Source organism: Canis aureus, chromosome 8, assembly GCF_053574225.1.
Source record: "Canis aureus isolate CA01 chromosome 8, VMU_Caureus_v.1.0, whole genome shotgun sequence".
NCBI lineage: Eukaryota > Metazoa > Chordata > Mammalia > Carnivora > Canidae > Canis > Canis aureus.
In genome coordinates this window covers 44,451,162-44,468,623 of record NC_135618.1, presented here as the reverse complement: position 1 = coordinate 44,468,623, position 17,462 = coordinate 44,451,162, and the positions used below count along the sequence as shown (strand labels likewise).

Genomic DNA, 17,462 nt, shown 5'->3' with positions numbered 1-17,462 from the left:
AGCTTCCTTGGAGGCATCAGCGCGGCCCAGGACGCCAGCTGCGAGGTGTGGTAAGTGGAGGTGCCACCGGCCAAGGGCCGGGGGGTGGGGGGCGTCTGTGCACAGGGCGGTTGGGGGGCTGGCCTAGAAGGTGCCTCGCACATTGCGGGCGGGGCAGATCTGTGCATTGTTACAACTGCTTCTCAGCTGATGGGGAAAAAGGGGCGTCTGGAGGAAGCCCTTGCTTAATTCCCACGAAGGTGTTGTCTTCATGGACACCACCTCTCAGGTGGGGGCCCGGCTCCAGCAACCCCCGCCAGCTGTCCCTCTGATCTCAGTCTCTGTCTCTCTCTCTCTCTCACTCTTGCTCTCGCTCTCTTAGCAATCAATGCCTGTGGCTCCCCCAACCCACAGTCTTGAAACTTCCAGTTCCATGTTCCTGCCTGCATGGCCGGGCCCTTTTACCACCACTTGGTGACAGCTCACCATCGCTTCTTCTCTGTTCCACGGCAGGATTGGGGGCACGTCCTCGAGAGCCTGTCCACACCCCTGTATGTGTTGGTGTCTGAGGTTTGACCTTGCTGCACCCCCCAACACCTGGCATGCAGAAGGTGTTCAGTTAACATAGGTTGGACGTGCGAATGAGTGACGGAGAGACAGTAAAGGAAGGAAGGAAGGAAGGAAGGAAGGAAGGAAGGAAGGAAGGAAGGAAGGAAGGAAGGAAGGAAGGAACGGGCTGCACGCTCCACTCATCGCCCCCGGGCCCCCCCCCCCCCCCCTACTCCACTGGCCTAAAATCCCCTGGATCCCCTGCCCCAGCAAACAGGGTCCTCGTATAGAGCTGAGGCTATACATCGTGGGGTGGGGACAGCCCCCTTGTCTGGGGATTCTGGGGGGACGGCGGTCCCCGCTCCCAAGGGTTGCTGTGCACTGAGGTGCCCTGAGGGGGAAGCAATGAGAGAGCTGACGGGGTGCCCTCAGCAGCCCCCCACCGAGGCCACAGCCACCAGGGGGCAGCACCAGCCTGCACTGTCGGGGATGCCTCTTCTGCCAGAGCTGTGCAGCCCCTCCCCTCTGCCCTTCAGGGGCTGCCCTGGGGGCTGAGGACTCCTGTCCTACCCTGTGTCCTGCAGCCCAAGGCCACACTTCAAGGCCACGGGGGAGCCGGCTTAGATCTGGTCTGTCGCCGGGACCCAGGGCCCCACGAGGGATGCTGGAGGCGGGCCTGGGCTCCTCCTTGGGGCCCTCTCTGGAGCATTGGTGTGTTTTTTTTTTTTTTTCTAATTTTATTTATTCATTCATGAGAGACACAGAGAGATACAGAGACACAGGCAGAGGGAGAAACAGGCTCCCTGCAGGGAGCCCGATGCGGGACTCGATCCCAGGACCCTGGGATCACGCCCTGAGCCGAAGGCAGATGCTCACCCACTGAGCCACCTGGGCGTCCCTGGATTTTATTTATTTATTGAGAGAGACAGTGACAGAGCACAAGCAGGGGGAGCAGCAGAGGCAAAGGGAGAAGCAGACTCCTTGCTGAGCAGAGAGCCTGATGTGGGGCTCGATCCCAGGACCCTGAGATCATGACCTGAGCCGAAGGCAGACGCTTCAGAACTGAGCCACCCGGGTGCCCTTGCTGGCATTTTCTTATGAGGAGTCAATCTGAGGTGTCACAGCAGAGTCTGGCTTGCATTTAAGAGCAATAGGGGGGCGCCTGGGTGGCTCAGCGATTGACGTCTGCCTTCAGCTCCGGGCGTGATCCGGGGTCCCAGGATCGAGTTCCATGTCAGGCTCCACGCAGGAGCCCACTTCTCCCTCTGCCTGTGTCTCTGCCTCTCTCTGTGTCTCTCATGAATAAATAAATAAAATCGTAAAAAAAAATAAAGAGCAATAGGGAGTGACTGAAGTGTCTTGAGCAGGGGAGGGGCATGGTGACAAGATTCTCTCCCCAACCAGACCTCACTTACGTCCCTCTGCACCCTCTGCCCTACTAGGCCGGACTTGAGCTTCTGATCCTTTCCATGGAGTCTAGTTTTGGCAAGAATCTCGTCAGGCTGGTTTAGCCAGAATTCCCAGCCCCAGGGATCTGCCCAAGCTCCTCATCCCCTGCCACCTCCCATGGAAGGCCTGATTGCCCAGGCCTGGTTCTGCAAGGATCCTGCGGGGCCACTCAGCCACATTCCGCCCCCTGCCCCTGGGGGGGTCCTCCTAGCCGCCTCCCCATCTCCAGCTTGTCCTAAATCCGCCCCCCCAGCGTGTCCCGGCCATGTGCGTGGAGCGGGGCTGCGTCCCTCTCCCTTACCGCAGAACCCCATGGCAGTGGCCCCTGCACCCTTCACCGCGGTCCTGACTAAAGTGCGTCTCACCGTGTTTAACAAACGTCATAAGCAATTTTTTCTTTAGTAGCAGTTGGATTTCTGCTTTTGAAGGCTCACTTGGGCTGCTGCACAGAAAACACACATGGGCACCGATACTAGGGGGAAGCACAAACCATGGGAGGGGGCTGCTCCTGGTGAGACGGTGGAGGCCCAAGTCATGGTGGGAAGGGACTGGGGGCAGGTGGGTGGAGTTAAACTCTGGGGTGGAGGGAGTCTCCACTTCACCTCTGCTTTTTTTTTTTTTAAGATTTTATTTATTATTTATTCATGATAGACATAAAGAGGGGGAGAGAGAGAGGGAGAGGCAGAGACACAGGCAGAGGGAGAAGCAGGCTCCATGCAGGGAGCCTGACGTGGGACTCGATCCTGGGACTCTAGGATAATGCCCTGGGCCAAAGGCAGGAGCTGAACCGCTGAGCCACCCAGGGATTCCCTTCACCCCTGCTTTTATTTATTTATTGACTTATCCATTCATTGATTTTTTAAGAGTTTATTTATTTATTTATTCATGAGAGATAGAGAGAGAGGCAGAGACACAGGCAGAGGGAGAAGCAGGCTCCCTGTGAGAAGCCCGATGTGGGACTCGATCCCAGGACCCGGGGATCACGCCCTGAGCTGAAGGCAGATGCTCCACCACTGAGCCAACCAGGTGCCCCTCACCTCTGCTTTTAGACCCCACCTGCTGCCATCCCTCTACAAAATGAAGCTCCTTAATTAAGACCCATCAAGTTAGCCCACTCCGGCTCCTGCCCCCTCACCTCACACTCCTTTTCTCTCTCTCTCTCTCTGAGTCCAGCCCTACAGCACTCTGCCTCAGGGCCTTTGCACTTGCTCTAACCTTCCTCAGGAATGTCCTTTCCTTTGTTTAGTTCTTGATCTTCCAGAAGATCTCAGGTCAGCCAGCACTTTCCAGAGAAGCCTCTCCTGGCTTCTCCAGCCCGACGACTGTCCCTGCTGTGGGTACTGCTGGATTTTATTTGACATTGTGATGACTGGTTTAACATCTGCTTCCCCTATTAGACTGTGCCTCTCTGGGGGTGGGGACAGGACCCACATGAGTTTTGTGTAGCCCAGGGCTTGTATCAGGGCACATGTGCGATAAATATTTGTCACATGGCTGGATAGGTGATTGGTCTTTATCAGAAAAGTTAGGCCGGATCTCCTCATCGGCGGCTGGCTCAAGTCTGGCCACTGGGCCAGTGTCATCAGATGGTGGCCTGATGTCTCGGGCTGCAGGAGGCTCACGCCGTGACAATTTGGGAGAGAGAACACCTCCCTGGGACCTATCTTATCTGACAGGGCCGAGGGCAGGGCACTCGCTGAGCCACAGAGGCTTATCCAGCCCCCCCAGCTGGCCCTCCTTATTCACCCCCCTGGCCTGCTGTCTCACCTGCTGTCTCACCGGGAGGTGACTCCTCCTGGGTGGGTACTGGGTGAGCACTTTTTGCTTCTGGATGCTCTCCGCACCCCAAACAGAGCCTGGGGGCGGACAACACACGCAGCAAATGACTGAAGACCAGAACTGCACCAAATTTGGGTGTGAAGTTCTCCGAGCCTATGGCTAGTTGTGGCGAAGGAAGAGGAAGGCCGAACACCACAGACGCTGGGTGGCACATGCCACAGAAACCGACCTCTCACAGCTCTGGCGTATGGAAAGTTCCAGATGAAGGTGCCAGCAATTGGTGTCCTGGTGGAGGCCCCTCCTCCTGGCTGGGGGACAGCTGTCTTCTTGCGGCGTCCCCAGTGGTCTCTTCTTTGTGGGCAAGGGAGGGAGAGACTGAGAGGCAGGCACCCGAGTGCCACCTCCCCTCCTAGTGCCAGGACAGCGTCGGGATTCCTCCCCCCTTCCACCAACCGGAGCCTCCTTCCAGGGCTGGGCTCCCTTTTAGGGGGTCCCCCCACCACCCCCGTGCTGCGACTCAGTGTGACCAGGTGGCGGCGGGTGGGGGGTGACCGTCACCTCTCTCTGTGCCTCAGTTTCCTATCCTGGAACCTGAGAGTCTTGTCCTTTGCCTGCATAAGACAGGGGACTCCAGTACTCTAGGAGGGGGGTGCACGTTAAGAATAAAACAGAACAAACCAATAGCTTTCCCTCTTTTTTTTTTTCCTCCTTTACGATTTTATTTATTTATTCTTGAGAGACACACAGGGAGAGAGAGGCAGAGGGGGGAGAAGCAGGCTCCACTCCATGCGGGGCTCGATCCCGAGACCCCGGGATCACGCCCTGGGCTGAAGGCGGGCGCCCAGGTGGAAGCCGCTCCCTCCACCTGCTCCCGTTCCTGCTCCAGGTTCCCTGTGCTCGGTGCCCCGGGCCTCCGGACTCCGGCTGCAGCGGGCGGGGGGGACCGTGCGCGCTCCCCCGCCAGCCCCGCGGCCCGCGCGCGGACACAAAGCTCGGGTCGGGCTGCCCCCGCGCGCCCCGCCCCGCCCCGCCCCGCCCCGCCCCCCGCCGGCTCTCCGCCCCGCCGCCCCATTGGCCGGGAGCTCGCGGGGGCGTGGCCCAGACCCCGGCCACGCCCCCGGCCACGCCCCCGGCCACGCCCCCAGGCCCCTCCGCCCGCGCAGTCGGAGCCGAGCAGCTGGCGGAGCGAGCGGGTCGCCGCGGGGCGCGGGGCGCGGGTAGGCAGCTTCTCGGGGCGCCCTCGGGGGGGCGGGGTGCGCGCCCCGGGGCGGCGGGAGCCGCCGGGACTGGGCCTCGGCCTCCGTGCGCCGCCCCCGAGGCCGGCCCGGGTGCAGGCGCGGGGCTCCGGGCCGGGGCTCTAGGCCGCCGCGGTGCCCTCCCGCGCGGGACCTGGGGCGCCGTGGGGGGGCGCGCGGGCGGGGGCGCCGTGGGGGCGGCGCGCGCGGGGGGCCTGGGCGGAGCCGCAGACCTGCCCCGCGCCCCGCCGGCGACCCCGGCTGCAGGCCGGAAATGCAAGGCTGTTTGGTTTTTCTTCTTTTTTTTCTTTTTCTTCTCTGGGGCCGGAGGGGATGTGTGTCTGGGGTGCGGTGGGTGGGGGGGTGAGGGGGGCGCGGGGATCCGCCGAGCCCAGCCAGGGCCCCCGGTCCCGTCGCTGGACGTGCCTCCCTGCCGCATAGGAGCCTCAGTTTCCCCACTTGCACACTCGTGCTGCAACTCCAGTCGCTACGGGGCGAGAGAGAATACAAGCAGCAGGCTCGCCCAGTCCCGGGAGAAACGTTGGCGGCTGTCGTGGATTTACTGGCCTTTTTTTGGTCTTTCTGTGTCTGCGCCCCCAGCCCTGTCCCCCCAGCCCCGCCCCAGCCCTCGCCGCTCCGAAGCCAGAGGCAACGCGTAAAAACAACCGGTTCAGATCAACCGCCGCCTTTAAACCGTCCGCTGGCTGCCTGAGCCCCAAACTTGTGCACAGGGCTTTCTGTTATCCTCCCCGGCCCGCAGCCTCCTTCCTGCCCCTGGGCCTTGGCACCGGCAGGTGCCTCTGCCAGGAATGACCCCTCCCCACCCCCAGAAGGGACCCTTTTCAGACCCCACGCAGCCTCCCCTCGCCCCGGGTCACCACGGAGGGTGGGTTCCTCCAGGGAGGGGAGCCGTGTTTCTTTGTCCCGCAAAGTGACCAAGTCAGGGCTTTTGGTTTGTGTCCCATCAGCAAGGACAGCAATGGCAGGGATTATCCTGGATCGCCCCATGCCGGACAATTCCACCCCCGGGGGCCGGGGTATTGTCGCCGGGCCCTTTGTAGCCGGCGCCGTCTGCCTGGCGTCCGGGGGCCTGGGAGCTGCATTACTGTCCCAGGTGACAAATGAGGAAACAGGCGTGCAGCGCGGAGGTCGCTGGCACGGGGTCATGGGGGGAGCAGGAGCCCAGCCCGGGCCTGAAGCCGCCCAAGCTCCCGGGGGATGGAGGCGGGGGTGCGCTTAGGGGTGTGTGACCTGGGGGTGATGGGGTGCAGGCGGACTGCTGGCTCCGGGTGGGCAGGGCGGGGGCTGGTGCTGGGGGACCTTCTCTGTCCGTGGGGCTGGTCCTAGCCGGTGGGGGTGGGGGGGTCGGGGTGCAGGGGGCAGAAGGGGGGGTCCGGAGGCCACGCGGGAGCCCAGAGGTTTCCGGCCTCCGCCCGGCACTCTGGGGGAGCTGGGGGGGCACTTCCTGGCTGGGCTCGGCCTCATCTGACCACCCCCTTGTTGTGCTGCTCCGGGGCGGTGGCTGGCGGCGGTGGCTGGCGCTCGCCCTCCGCGCCCCTCCCCGGCCTCCCCTGCCCCTCCCCAGCCTCCCCTCCGTCCTCTCCTGAACAATGGAGGGGGGAGGTGGCTGCCTCGGGTCCCCTCCTGGGGCCTCTTGCTTCCTGGGACCCCGCTGTCCCGTGGCCGCGGTCGCCAGCCCTCCCTTGTGCCAGGCTGGGGCCCAGCTGGGCGGAAGGTGGGAAGGGAGGCAGCAAGTCTCAGACTCAGTTTACAAAGGAGGAATCCCGGGTGCCCTGGGGTAACTTGGTGACTCATGCAGAGCCTCACCCCTGTGTCCCCCCCCCATTTCCCTTCCACCCTCTCACTCGGGGTTTCAGCCCCGGCCCTGCCACCTGCTGGCTGTGGACGTGGGCAGGTCGCACCCAGCCCACTCTGGTGCCGCTGGGTGTCCGGGGATCAGGGACGGGGACCAGGGCCCAGCAGCAGCTGCCTCCCTCCCTCCCTCCCTCCCTGGTGGCAGCGCCTTAGAGCCACACAATCCCATTCCTGTCCTTCGGAATCAGATGTGCGGCTTCCCACCATCGGCACAGACTCGAGGGCACACTAAAGTGTGAGACCCTCTCTGTGCCTTAGTTTCCACACCTGTAAACCATCTAGGGGATGAATCTAGAGTGAATGCCCAGCGTAGAGCCTGACATGGAAGTTGGTGGGTGGTGGGCGCTGGACATCCGGTGAATGAGGAGCGCAGCCTCACTGTTGTCCCCTTTCCTGACCGCGGGGGAGGGGGGCTCTCCGGCGCCCCGTCCCCTCTTGTGTGGGCCCCTCGGGAGCCATCCCCACGTGCCACCAACAGTGGCCTGGCCCTGCAGCTGGGAAATGCCCCCACACAATGCCCAGCCCAGGCTTTCCCCAGCCAGAAACCCACGCAAAGCCCAGACATCCCCAGTTTCCAGCCTAGGCTTGGAGTGGACTGGCCTTGCCAAGCACCCAACGTGATTGAACCCCACTTCTTGTTCCCCTAGCTCCCCCCACCCCCCCATCTGCCTGCCCTCCAGGAGAGGTGTGAGAGCTACCCAGAATGGAGCCTTGAGAAGTAAAGGGCAAACTTTTTCTCACTAAAGTGTCAATGAGTGAGAACCCTGCCAAGGCTCCCCTCTCTGGGGTGGAGACTCCCAGTCTCCTGGCTGGAGACTGATTGCTCCTTGATATGGTTGGTGGGTTCTCAGGGCAGGAGATGGGGGCTAACGGGGCCCGCAGGGGTGTCCGGAGTCCCCAGATAGGTGGGTCGGCTGAGAGGAGGGGTTGGGAGGGCCAGAGCCTGGTGCCTGGCTGGACTCTGAGACCCTGATGGGAGGACCAGTGGCCTGTGGAAAATTTCACAGGCTATTTTGGGTTGAGGCCCCCACCTCCCCCTCTCCCAGGAGGCCCTGCAGACACACCCCTCCCCCAGGGCAGTGGGGTGGGGGTGGTTTCCTGGCTCCCACACTCTAGACCTTGGGTCCCCCTGCCCTGGCCCTGGGCTCCGGGTACAACCTGGGGTGGGAGCTGAGTGAGGGAAGGGAGCCTGCCCCCACCCCGACCCCCCCAACCCCCTGCTCAGACCCCTGCTTTGGAAATGCAGCTGCTCACCCACGCTCCCTCCCCCCCTTGCTTTTTCTCTGGACTGTTTCCCCAGTTCCATGCAGCCTCCCCAGGTCCCTGCCGGCTGGGGGACCCAGGTGACTGGACCCTTTGCGCCTCAGTATTCCCATCAGTGAAGTGGGGTCGAACAGAGGTGGGTGAGGTGCTGGCTCCAGGACACTGAGCTTGGGGGTGTCCGGCCCAGGCCTGAGCTCCTGAGGGCAGGGGTTTGCTGACTGCGGGTCCGCTTCCTGTGCGCCCGGGGCCCACGCGGGACAGAGTCCTCGGGTGGCCGAGCTGGTGGCCGATCGGGGGGAGGGGGGGGAAGTGGGGGGGGACGTGTGCCTGCGGGACAGACATGGCCCCACCTGGCCTCACACAGCCAGTGACAGGCCCACGCGGGGTGGGCGCCGACTGGGACACTGGGGACATTGGGTCCAGGTGGGCTCTGGGCTTCAGGCACCTGTGTGCCCTGGAGGGGGGGGGTGTCCCAGAGGGTGGGCCTTGCCTCCTCCGAGTCTGGCCACCTGGGAGAGCAGTTGTTGGGGTTGGTCTCTTAGGGGTGGGATGGGGGGCCCTCTGTAGGCCCCTCCCTATCTGGGGGGGTAGGGGGCTCTCTCCCCATCTGGGGGTGGTAGGGGGCCCTCTGTAACCCTCTCCCCGTCTGTGGGGTGGGATGGGGGGCCCTCTGTAACCCTCTCCTCGTCTGGGGGGTGGGGGAACCCTCTCCCTATCTGGGGGCTGTAGGGGGCCCTTTGTAACCCTCTCCCTGTCTGTGGGGTGGGTGGGAGTCTGGGGGGGGTGGGGGCCCTCTGTAGGCCCCTCCTCATCTGTGGGTGGGGTGGGGGACCCTCTGCAGGCCTCTCCCTATGGGGGGGGTGGGGGGCCCTCTGCAGGCCCCTCCCTGTCTGCACAGGGCAGGGGGTGGGGGGTGGGAGAGGTGGGGGAGGGAGGCAGCAGCTGCTGCGGGGTTGGCTCCCGGTGACAGGCTGCCCCCTCCCCCAGCTGTTTTCCTTACAGCTGGACTCTGCCCCGGCCTCCCCCACACAGAGGCCATTCACGTCTGTCCCCTGCGGCCCCCGGGGGGCGGGGTGGCCCCCGGCCAGGCCTGCCCAGCTGCCCCAGCTGCCCTTCCCTCCCCTCAGATGGGCTGAGGTGTCCCAGGGCCTCCCCGTGTCCCCCCACCCCAGCCGGTGGTGGCCTCCACGCCCCAGTTTCTGGCAGTGCCCAGGGAGCGCGGCGGTCACCTTCCCCTGCCGGACACGGAGTGCCCGGTGGCTGCCAGCCGACGCCCCTGGTTCCAATGGGAACCCCGCTGTCCACCAGCCCCAGGGCTGGACTCGGAGGGACCCTAGGCTGCCCTCAGGTGGCCCAGCCCTGAGGCCAGGCGCTCCCTTTGGCACCTGTGAGGGTTGGGCGCACTTGGGGATTCAGGGATGCTGGGCTGGAGAGAAGGGGGCCCCCAGTTTGGGCCTGTTCCATTGATTCAGGGGAAGGTGGGCATGGTAAGGGGCACGGGACAGACAGATGGCCAGACGGGCATGGAGACTGTGGGCGCACACGATGCTGTTGGTGCCCATGCTGGTGTCCCGTCCCTGGGCCCTGCCACACTGCCGCCTCGCTGGCCCGCAGCCACACCCGGGCCCTTCCGACCCCAGGGTCTTTGCACGGGCTGCGCCCCTCCCTGGAAGAGCCTCCCTGGTTTTGAAACGGTGGATTCTCACCGTTCGGGGCCCAGCGTGCGCCCCACTGGACCAGCCTCTCCTGTCTGTCACCCTCCACCTCCTGTTTCTTACCGGCCCTTTGGGGGACCCGTGACGATTGTATTTATTTACTTATTTGGCTGTTTATTCCCTGGCTCCAGATTCGTGCCGTGTGTCTCGTGCCGTGAGCGGGGCCCTCGGCACCAGCCACCTGTTGCGGAGTGACCTTACGAGGACAGTTGCTGTTCCCGTGTGCCAGGTACAGGCTGAGGGCTTAGCGTGTGTTATGTGGTTTCGGTGTCCCGGGTGGCGTGAGGCCAGGCGTGCCCGGCTGCTGAGGACGGCCTGGGGGGTGTGGACGGCACCGGTGGGGGCCCCCGCGGAACCCCGAGCGTCAGAACATTCCGGGACTCTATGACCTGCGCTGCTGGGTCACGCTGGAGGCCTGGCCCCCACCCGCGGCCGGGCTCTTTGTGAGGTGGGGGCTCCCTGGTCCTCCCTGGCCACGGCTGCAGCGGAGAGAAGGGTCAGGAGGTAGCTGTGTCCCTGGCGTTGGAGGGCCCGCGGCCCCCTCCCTTCCTAGCGGGACAGACCCAGGGCCGGATGGGGGAGTGGGGGGCCCCGGGGCAGGGGTGGGGGGTCGCTCCAGGTGATGGAACCGGGTGGCAGACGGGGCTCAGGGTCGTCAGAGCTTCAGGCGGTTTCCAAGAGCAGCTGGAAGGCCGGGTCTGAGAGAGCTGCGTCGGTTTTTAAGATTTTATGTATTCATGGGACTCAGAGACACAGGCAGAGGGAGAAGCAGGCTCCCTGCGGGGATCCTGATGCGGAACTCGATTCCAGGACCCTGGGGTCATGCCCTGAGCCACCTGGGGGTCCCAAACCCCTGTTTTAAATTTGAAAACCCCACAGGCGGCCCAGAACTGGCAGGGCTGCCTGTGGTGCCCCTCGCTCTGCGTGGGCCCAGGGTGAGCCCAGGGCTGTCCCCGGGTCCCCATGCGGGGCTGAGGGTGAGCCCAGGGCTGTCCCCGGGTCCCCGCGTGGGGCTGAGGGTGAGCCCGGGGCTGTCCCTGGGTCCCTGCGTGGGGCTGAGGGTGAGCCCAGGGCTGTCCCCGGGTCCCTGTGCAGGGCTGAGGGTGAGCCCAGGGGTGGGGTCCCCGCACGGGCCGAGGGTGAGCCCAGGGCTACCCCCGGGGTCCCCGCATGGGCCGAGGCGTGCACTCAGCTCCCCACTTTGCAGGTGGGGAGTTGGTCCCTGAGAGGACAGGGCCTTACGCCGGCCCCCCGGCTCCTGCGCTGGGCCTTTTCCCGGGAGCTGGAGCCAAGGCCCAGCAGGAGCAGCTACCTGGTGGTCACGTGTTCAGTGCGGGGCGACGTCCTGCTGTTGGCGAGGCTGCCAGAGCAGGGAGCAGCTGTGGAGCCCCCTGTGCCCCCACCCCCGCCTGATGCACGGGGGGTCACCCAGGGAACTGGAGTCCCCAGCGGCCGGTGGCGCCCGCCGCCTTGGGTCCCTCAGGCTCGCTGTCCTGGTACAGGCTCGTGGCAGCCCCTAGGCATGGACCTGGGGCCAGTGGCTCCCCGGCTGGGTCCGGGGTTTCTTGGAGGGACCCCGCGAGCCGTTCCCTCTGCCCGCCCCCCCGGCCCTGCACGGGTCAGGTGGTGAGTGGCTGGAGGGTGACTTGGCTGCCGCTCAAGCCTGCCCTGCCTCCCTCCTTCCGCTTCGCGGGTACCGAGAGCCCCGAGTGGGCCAGGGTCTGCGCTGCGCGCTGGGGACGTAGAGGGGACGGATGGCGCCCCTGTCACCGGGCAGGCAGGCATTTCCCGGCAGGCTGGTGGCACGGGGGTCCACGGTTGCTGCAGGGGCCAGGCCAGCCTGGCGCCTGCACTCCCCAGCCCAGAGCAATCGGTGTCAGGTGGGGGTGTCCCTGGGGCCCTCCTGGCAAGGCGTTAGCCCCTGAGAGTCCCCCGTCTCCCCCTAGGTTAGCCATGTCATCTGAGCCGCCTCCGCCGCCACAGCCCCCCACCCACCAGACTTCAGTCGGGCTACTGGACACCCAGCAGTCCCGAGATCGGTCACCGTCCCCTCTTCGGGGCAACGTGGTCCCAAGCCCATTGCCCACCCGCCGGACCAGGACCTTCTCAGCGTGAGTCTCGGTCTAGCGTGGGAGATCTTCCTGAGATGGGTCAGCTGCCCAGAGCCATTATGTCTGGCCACCGCTGTGCCTCAGTGGTCCCATCTGTCACACGGGGAAACAGGTTGGGTGGAAGGAGCAATGGTGAGACTGGGAAGGCACCCTGTAAACTCCGCGGGGCACTGCCACGGGCCCCTGAGCCTGCCCCAGGCCGCAGTAGTGACACACAGGAAACCAGGGGGATCTTAAATCGTTGAGTTTTAACCATACACAAGCCTCTTCCTTTGTGGGACCTTAACTTCCTGACCTGCAAAATGGGGACAGTAGCAGGTTGGCCGTAGAGCTGCAGAGGACGTGCACGGTGCCTGGCGGATCCAGATCTCGGGCCCCAGGAGCAGTTAATTAATGACTAATCCTTTGAGGGATGCTCAGAGAGCTTTTGGTCTAACCCCCTGTCCAGATGGAAAAACTGAGGCCTGAGAAAATTTGCCAGGGTCATCAGGATCACTCGTATTAGAGTCTGCGTGAATGGCTCCCAGAGTTGTGCAGTGCACAACCTGCATGGCTGTACATTGTGGCCTTGGCTATGGGCTGGGGCACAGCTTTTTGGGGGAGTGTTCAGGGATGAGCTGGGTGGGCCCCAGAAGAGTGGGTGGCTGTTTTGGAGGGCTGGTGGTGGTCCCCCCATCTCACTCTGCCCATCTCTGTCAGGACGGTGCGGGCTTCTCAAGGTCCTGTCTACAAAGGAGTCTGCAAATGCTTCTGTCGCTCCAAGGGCCACGGCTTCATTACCCCGGCCGATGGCGGCCCCGACATCTTCCTGCACATTTCCGAGTGAGTCAGGGGTGGTTTGGGTGGCTTGGGGCAGGTGCTGCCTAGGCCCCGAGGAGGCAGGGGGAGGGCGGGATTTGGTGGGCGCTGCATGTGAGGGTGTGGGACTGCGTGTATGGGAGGCTGTGCATGCAGGCATAGGTGCACAGGTGCTGGGTGGGGGAGGCTGTGCGTGCAGGCGTAGGTGCACAGGTGCTGGGGGAGGCTGTGCGTGCAAGCGTAGGTGCACAGGTGCTGGGTGGGGGAGGCTGTGCGTGCAGGCGTAGGTGCACAGGTGCTGGGTGGGGGAGGCTGTGCGTGCAGGCGTAGGTGCACAGGTGCTGGGTGGGGGAGGCTGTGCGTGCAGGTGTAGGTGCACAGGTGCTGGGTGGGGGAGGCTGTGCGTGCAGGCGTAGGTGCACAGGTGCTGGTGGGGGAGAGAGCAAGCTGGAGAGAGCGTGGAGAACCCCTGGGATGGGTCTGAGGTGGGTGGGGTGGGCGGGCGCCCCTGGGAGCTGCGTTTGGCCTGGGTCTGGTCTGCTCACCTGGGGGACCGCTTGCTGAGGCCGGGGGCTGTGCGACCCCTGTGCTCCAGGAAGGAAGTGTGGAGCTGGACCGTCCCCTGGCGCTGGCTCCCTGACGCCCTTCCTTCCTGTGTGGAAACCCTTGGGAGGCCCAGGGTGGGGCCCACACATCGGAGGCCTTGGGGCTGGAATGCGGCCAGCAGCCTGTGCCTCAGTCCCGCCCTCAGATGTGTGGGGCCTAATCTGGCACCCCCTTACCCCTGCCCCCTTTTTTGGCCTCTCGCACCCCCCCCACCTCCCCCGAGCTTTCAGTCCGTGGCAGCCTGAGCCCTACCCCACGCAGCAGGCCAGGCGATACGTACAAGCCACATTTTTGCAGACAGGTAGGGGACTGTCACAGGTGTACGTTGGGATGGGCGAATGAGCCCTTCCAGAGCCCCCCCGCCCCCCCCGCGTTCTTACACATCGGGCACTGCACCAGCCCTTCTATGGTGCACACTCGAGGAAGGTGCCAACGCGGTGCATTTGCTGTGTGTACGAGCGCACGTGTGGATGTACTTGCGTCTTTCCAGAAAGGATGTGTAGTGGTTTACAAGAATGTGCACGGCGCACTGCGCAAAAATGGGTTAGTAGGGAAAACGTGGGGGCGGGGAGCCAATCAGAGGTGGAGATTCAGGGATGTCTGGTTCCACTGCCAGAAGTGGGCAGCAGGTGTTTCCCTGAGCTCCCTGGGGACCAAAGGGGAGCACCATTTGCTATGTGACTCTTCATCCAGACAGACCAGTTCCAAGAGCTAAGGGAGGTTTCCTCGTGGAGGCGCCCCGGGGGGGTGGGCAGCCTGATGGGCACCACATGGCCTTGGGCGAGATGGTGGCTCGTGCCTGTAGTAAGTCCAGGAATCTCCCTGGACCCTTTGTGGACCTAGCTGTAAGCACAGAGGGACCTCCCTGCAGGTTTGCTGAGTATCCAGGGGATCGGCGGCGGGGGCGGGCAGAGGTGCACGCATCTGGGTTTCTGGGGGCTCCTGGGACCGGGGTGGGTGTGCCGCAGGTGCTTTGGAAACTGGCCGTGCCAGCTCTCACCTGTGACGTGATGGCCTCCTCGTCTTCCTCTCTGGCCCAGATAGGCTCTCTGTCCCCAGGCCCACGGCGCCTACATTTGACAGAGTGTGAGCACCTGCGTAGGCTGAGTCTGCTCTCGGCCTCAGTGTCAGGGAGGCCAGGGGTGACGTCCAGAGGTGACATCCAGGGATGACGTCGGGGAGGCCAGGGGTGATGGCCAGGGGTGATATCCAGGGGTGACGTCGCCACTGAAATATGGTGGCTCCCTCTGGTGGCAGGGCAGGGGGCAGGGTTCCCCTGGAAGGGTGGCCCTCTGCCCCGCAGGGGCAGGGGTCCTGGGTGTGGCATGCGGGGCCTTTCTGCGTGCTGAGTGCGGTCTCCCCACCCCTGCAGCGTGGAAGGGGAGTACGTCCCCGTGGAAGGCGACGAGGTCACCTATAAGATGTGCTCCATCCCTCCCAAGAATGAGAAGCTGCAGGCCGTCGAGGTGGTCATCACCCATCTAGCCCCGGGCACCAAGCACGAGACCTGGTCCGGCCATGTCGTCAGCTCCTAGGGGATGCCGGAAGCGCCCCTTTCTCCTGGCCTTGTGGGTGACTGGGGGGAGGAGGAGGCAGGACCAAACTGGAGATGCTGACCTGCCGTTTGAGATGGGGCTTCAAAAGGGGGAACATGGTCCCTTTCAAGTATCTCCTGGAGGAAGGAGCGTGGGGGGCAGGCCCGGGGGTGCTCTCAGCCACCAGCACAGCCTCTGACCATGACGACAGCCTCTCACCATCTGAAAAGCATTAAAAGCATGGAAAACGGAGGGGCGACCGCTGGTGGCTGAGTGGAGGGTCTCACCCCAGCCCAGGGGGTGGGGTCAGGCGGCGCTTCCCCAGCCCACAGAGTCCTCTGAGCCCCTGGACTGGAGACTCAGAATCCCCGGGTCCAGTCCATCCGGGGCTGACAGGGGCCTTGCCCATTTCCTGGGAGGCTTTCTTACCCATGGGTCCGCCCTCCTGGTCCCTCTCCTTGGCCCTGCCCCAGGCTCTCCTGATGCTCCTCTACTGCTTCCTTGGGGCCAGGGAGCGGGAGGCGGGGGAGGGGTGCTTTGGTGCCTTTGCAAGTGGAAGCGTCACTACTGGGCATCTGGGGAAAAGTTTCTCTCCACGGCCCGGAGCCCTCCCCCTGGCCACGCCGTGCTCAGCCGCTTCCTCTCCTAGAAGCTGGTCTCCCTCTGCCCTCTGGAGGAGTGGTCATCACTCGGGAGGATTTCATATCCTGGCCTTTAGGTGGTGGGTGCGGGTGGGAGAAGGGGGAGGGTCTCTGTTTAAAATCAGACCTTTGTCCAGATTCATCCAGAAGGGAGTCAGCAGCTTGCTTCTGGGCAGGGCTGGTCCTCTCAAAAGTTGGAGAAATGCACCTTCCGTGATGGGTTTTTCTTGAAAACTGGTGTTAAGAAGTGCTTGGGATTTTTTTTTTTTTCTTTCCTTGGGATTTTTTTTTTCTTTCCTTTTTCCATAACTAAGGCTCTCAGCCAGAGCCAGCCCTGTGTGCACTCCGCTGCCGACATTTCAAACCTTTGTAGATATTTCTCCCAAATCACATCCTTAGGAGTTTCTTTTTGGTGGTTTGGTGTTAGTTGTGATTTAAAAATAGAAATAGCTGGGTAATAATCTTTTGAAATATGTGTAGTCCAGAATCCACTTGTCAGCTTTAAAGCTGGCTTCGGGGCAGACGGGGATGTTGCACGCGGGGGCAGGCCAGGGGATGGTGGGAGGTGGTAAGGTCCTCATCAGGTGTCCCAGGCTGTGGACTGGTCTTTCGGTCTGGGAACGGCATCCCTTGGAAAGGGTCAGAAGGTAGAACTAGTTTGCTGACTAGTGAGTTTTAAAAAGATACATGGTTGAGTGTGTTGTGCAGTGAAGCAAGCAGTTGGTCAGCTTCCTCCTGGCCTCTCGTGCCCCTGCCCCCTTCTGGGCCCCTGGAGGTCTCCGTGACCTGGTCCTGGCCTTGGCACACAGTGGGGGCTCTGCGAGACCCCTCCCTGCTCCAACACGAGAGTCTCCATTTACAGAAGCTCCTCGAGGCTCTGGGAGGACGTCTGATGTTGGTGACAGAGCTGGGAATGGCATCCAGGATTCCATGCACATCTTTCCTCCCACCAGCCGCCCTTTTCTCAATAAAGTGTGTTTTGTGCAAGGCTGTGTTGTTTGTGAAGGTCGAGGCTGACCGCGGCTTCAAGCCAGCAGGTAAGGGCGTCTCCCCGAACGGGGGCGGACACAGGCACAGTCATCCTCTGTGTCATTCCGCTCCACGGGCTGGTTTTTTTGGGTGGTGAATAAGCGAGTGGGATCATCCCTTTCCCCTTAATCATCATTCTCAGGCATTGGGCAGCTTAGCTGTAGGGTCGGGCTTGGTGATGACAAAGTCTACTTACTCCGGCAGTTGTGGACGGATGCCCCATCTGCACTGGAACGTGTGAGCCTGAGCCGTGAGGGCGACGGCCAGGGCGGGCCAGAGAAGGCCAGAGAAGGGCAGTTTGGCAGCAGGAGGTCTGGGTGTCCAGGAACGCAGCGGGGAGGTGCAGGGCAGGGCTGCTCTGGGTCAGGCTGGGAACGTTCCCCCCCAGCCAGTGTCTCCCAACCGAGGACAGATGATTTCTGGGGGTGCAGAGGTGAGTATTTTCACTGCAGTGCTGATTTTCAAGGCGTATTAGGAAAAATTACAACCAGGCCCTTGAACCTGTTTAGGGAGAAGGTGAAGTGGGCATTTCTTCAGGGTGAGGGGATTTGTTGAAGGCAGTGCCCAGACCTGCAGGTGTGGGAATCCAGCTCCAGTGAAGAGTGAAGGGTGGGGCGGCTGCGGGAGGGAGCCTGGGGGCCTGGCTGCCCGCCCCGAGTGGCCTGATGGGGCCTAGGTCAAGGAGCTGGGAGGGAGGTGGGGAGAAAGCCCTGGGAGAGGAAGTGATTCAAGGCTACCTCTGCCTCACCCAAACCCGCCCCACTGTCCTCTGGAGGAGACACCTGGCAGTGTCCTGCAGATCCTGAGTCACCCCATTTCTTCCCTCTCCCCTCCCTCAGGAGCGCAGGAGGGACTCCCTGGGGGCTTCTCCCTCCAGGAGCCTGGGGCGGGGCAGGGC

The 17,462-nt window shown here is 63.2% G+C and overlaps 1 protein-coding gene and 1 long non-coding RNA gene across 4 annotated transcripts; one reads left to right on the top strand and one right to left on the bottom strand.

Annotated features, from left to right (window-relative positions):
* The first annotated feature begins 4,897 nt into the window (after nt 1-4,897).
* Nucleotides 4,898-16,522, top strand: CARHSP1 (calcium regulated heat stable protein 1). Of its 3 annotated transcripts, none has more exons than XM_077906601.1 (5): nt 4,898-4,973; nt 9,976-10,073; nt 11,791-11,955; nt 12,655-12,777; nt 14,732-16,522. In XM_077906601.1, exons 3-5 carry the CDS (start codon nt 11,798-11,800, stop codon nt 14,892-14,894), a joined length of 444 nt encoding a protein of 147 aa, XP_077762727.1. In that variant the 5' UTR covers nt 4,898-4,973; nt 9,976-10,073; nt 11,791-11,797; the 3' UTR covers nt 14,895-16,522. The 3 variants fall into 3 exon arrangements, 2 of the variants coding, with proteins under 2 accessions (XP_077762727.1, XP_077762726.1); XR_013384903.1 differs by lacking the exons at nt 4,898-4,973; nt 9,976-10,073 and adding an exon at nt 10,207-10,348 and having other exon boundaries at nt 14,732-15,615; nt 16,398-16,522; XM_077906600.1 differs by lacking the exons at nt 4,898-4,973; nt 9,976-10,073 and adding an exon at nt 10,207-10,348.
* Nucleotides 11,797-13,547, bottom strand: LOC144318973 (uncharacterized). The gene is made up of 2 exons (XR_013384907.1): nt 13,299-13,547; nt 11,797-12,818 (listed from the first exon to the last, which is right to left on the bottom strand). It is a non-coding gene; the product is annotated as an uncharacterized LOC144318973 (long non-coding RNA).
* Nucleotides 16,523-17,462: the final 940 nt, after the last annotated feature.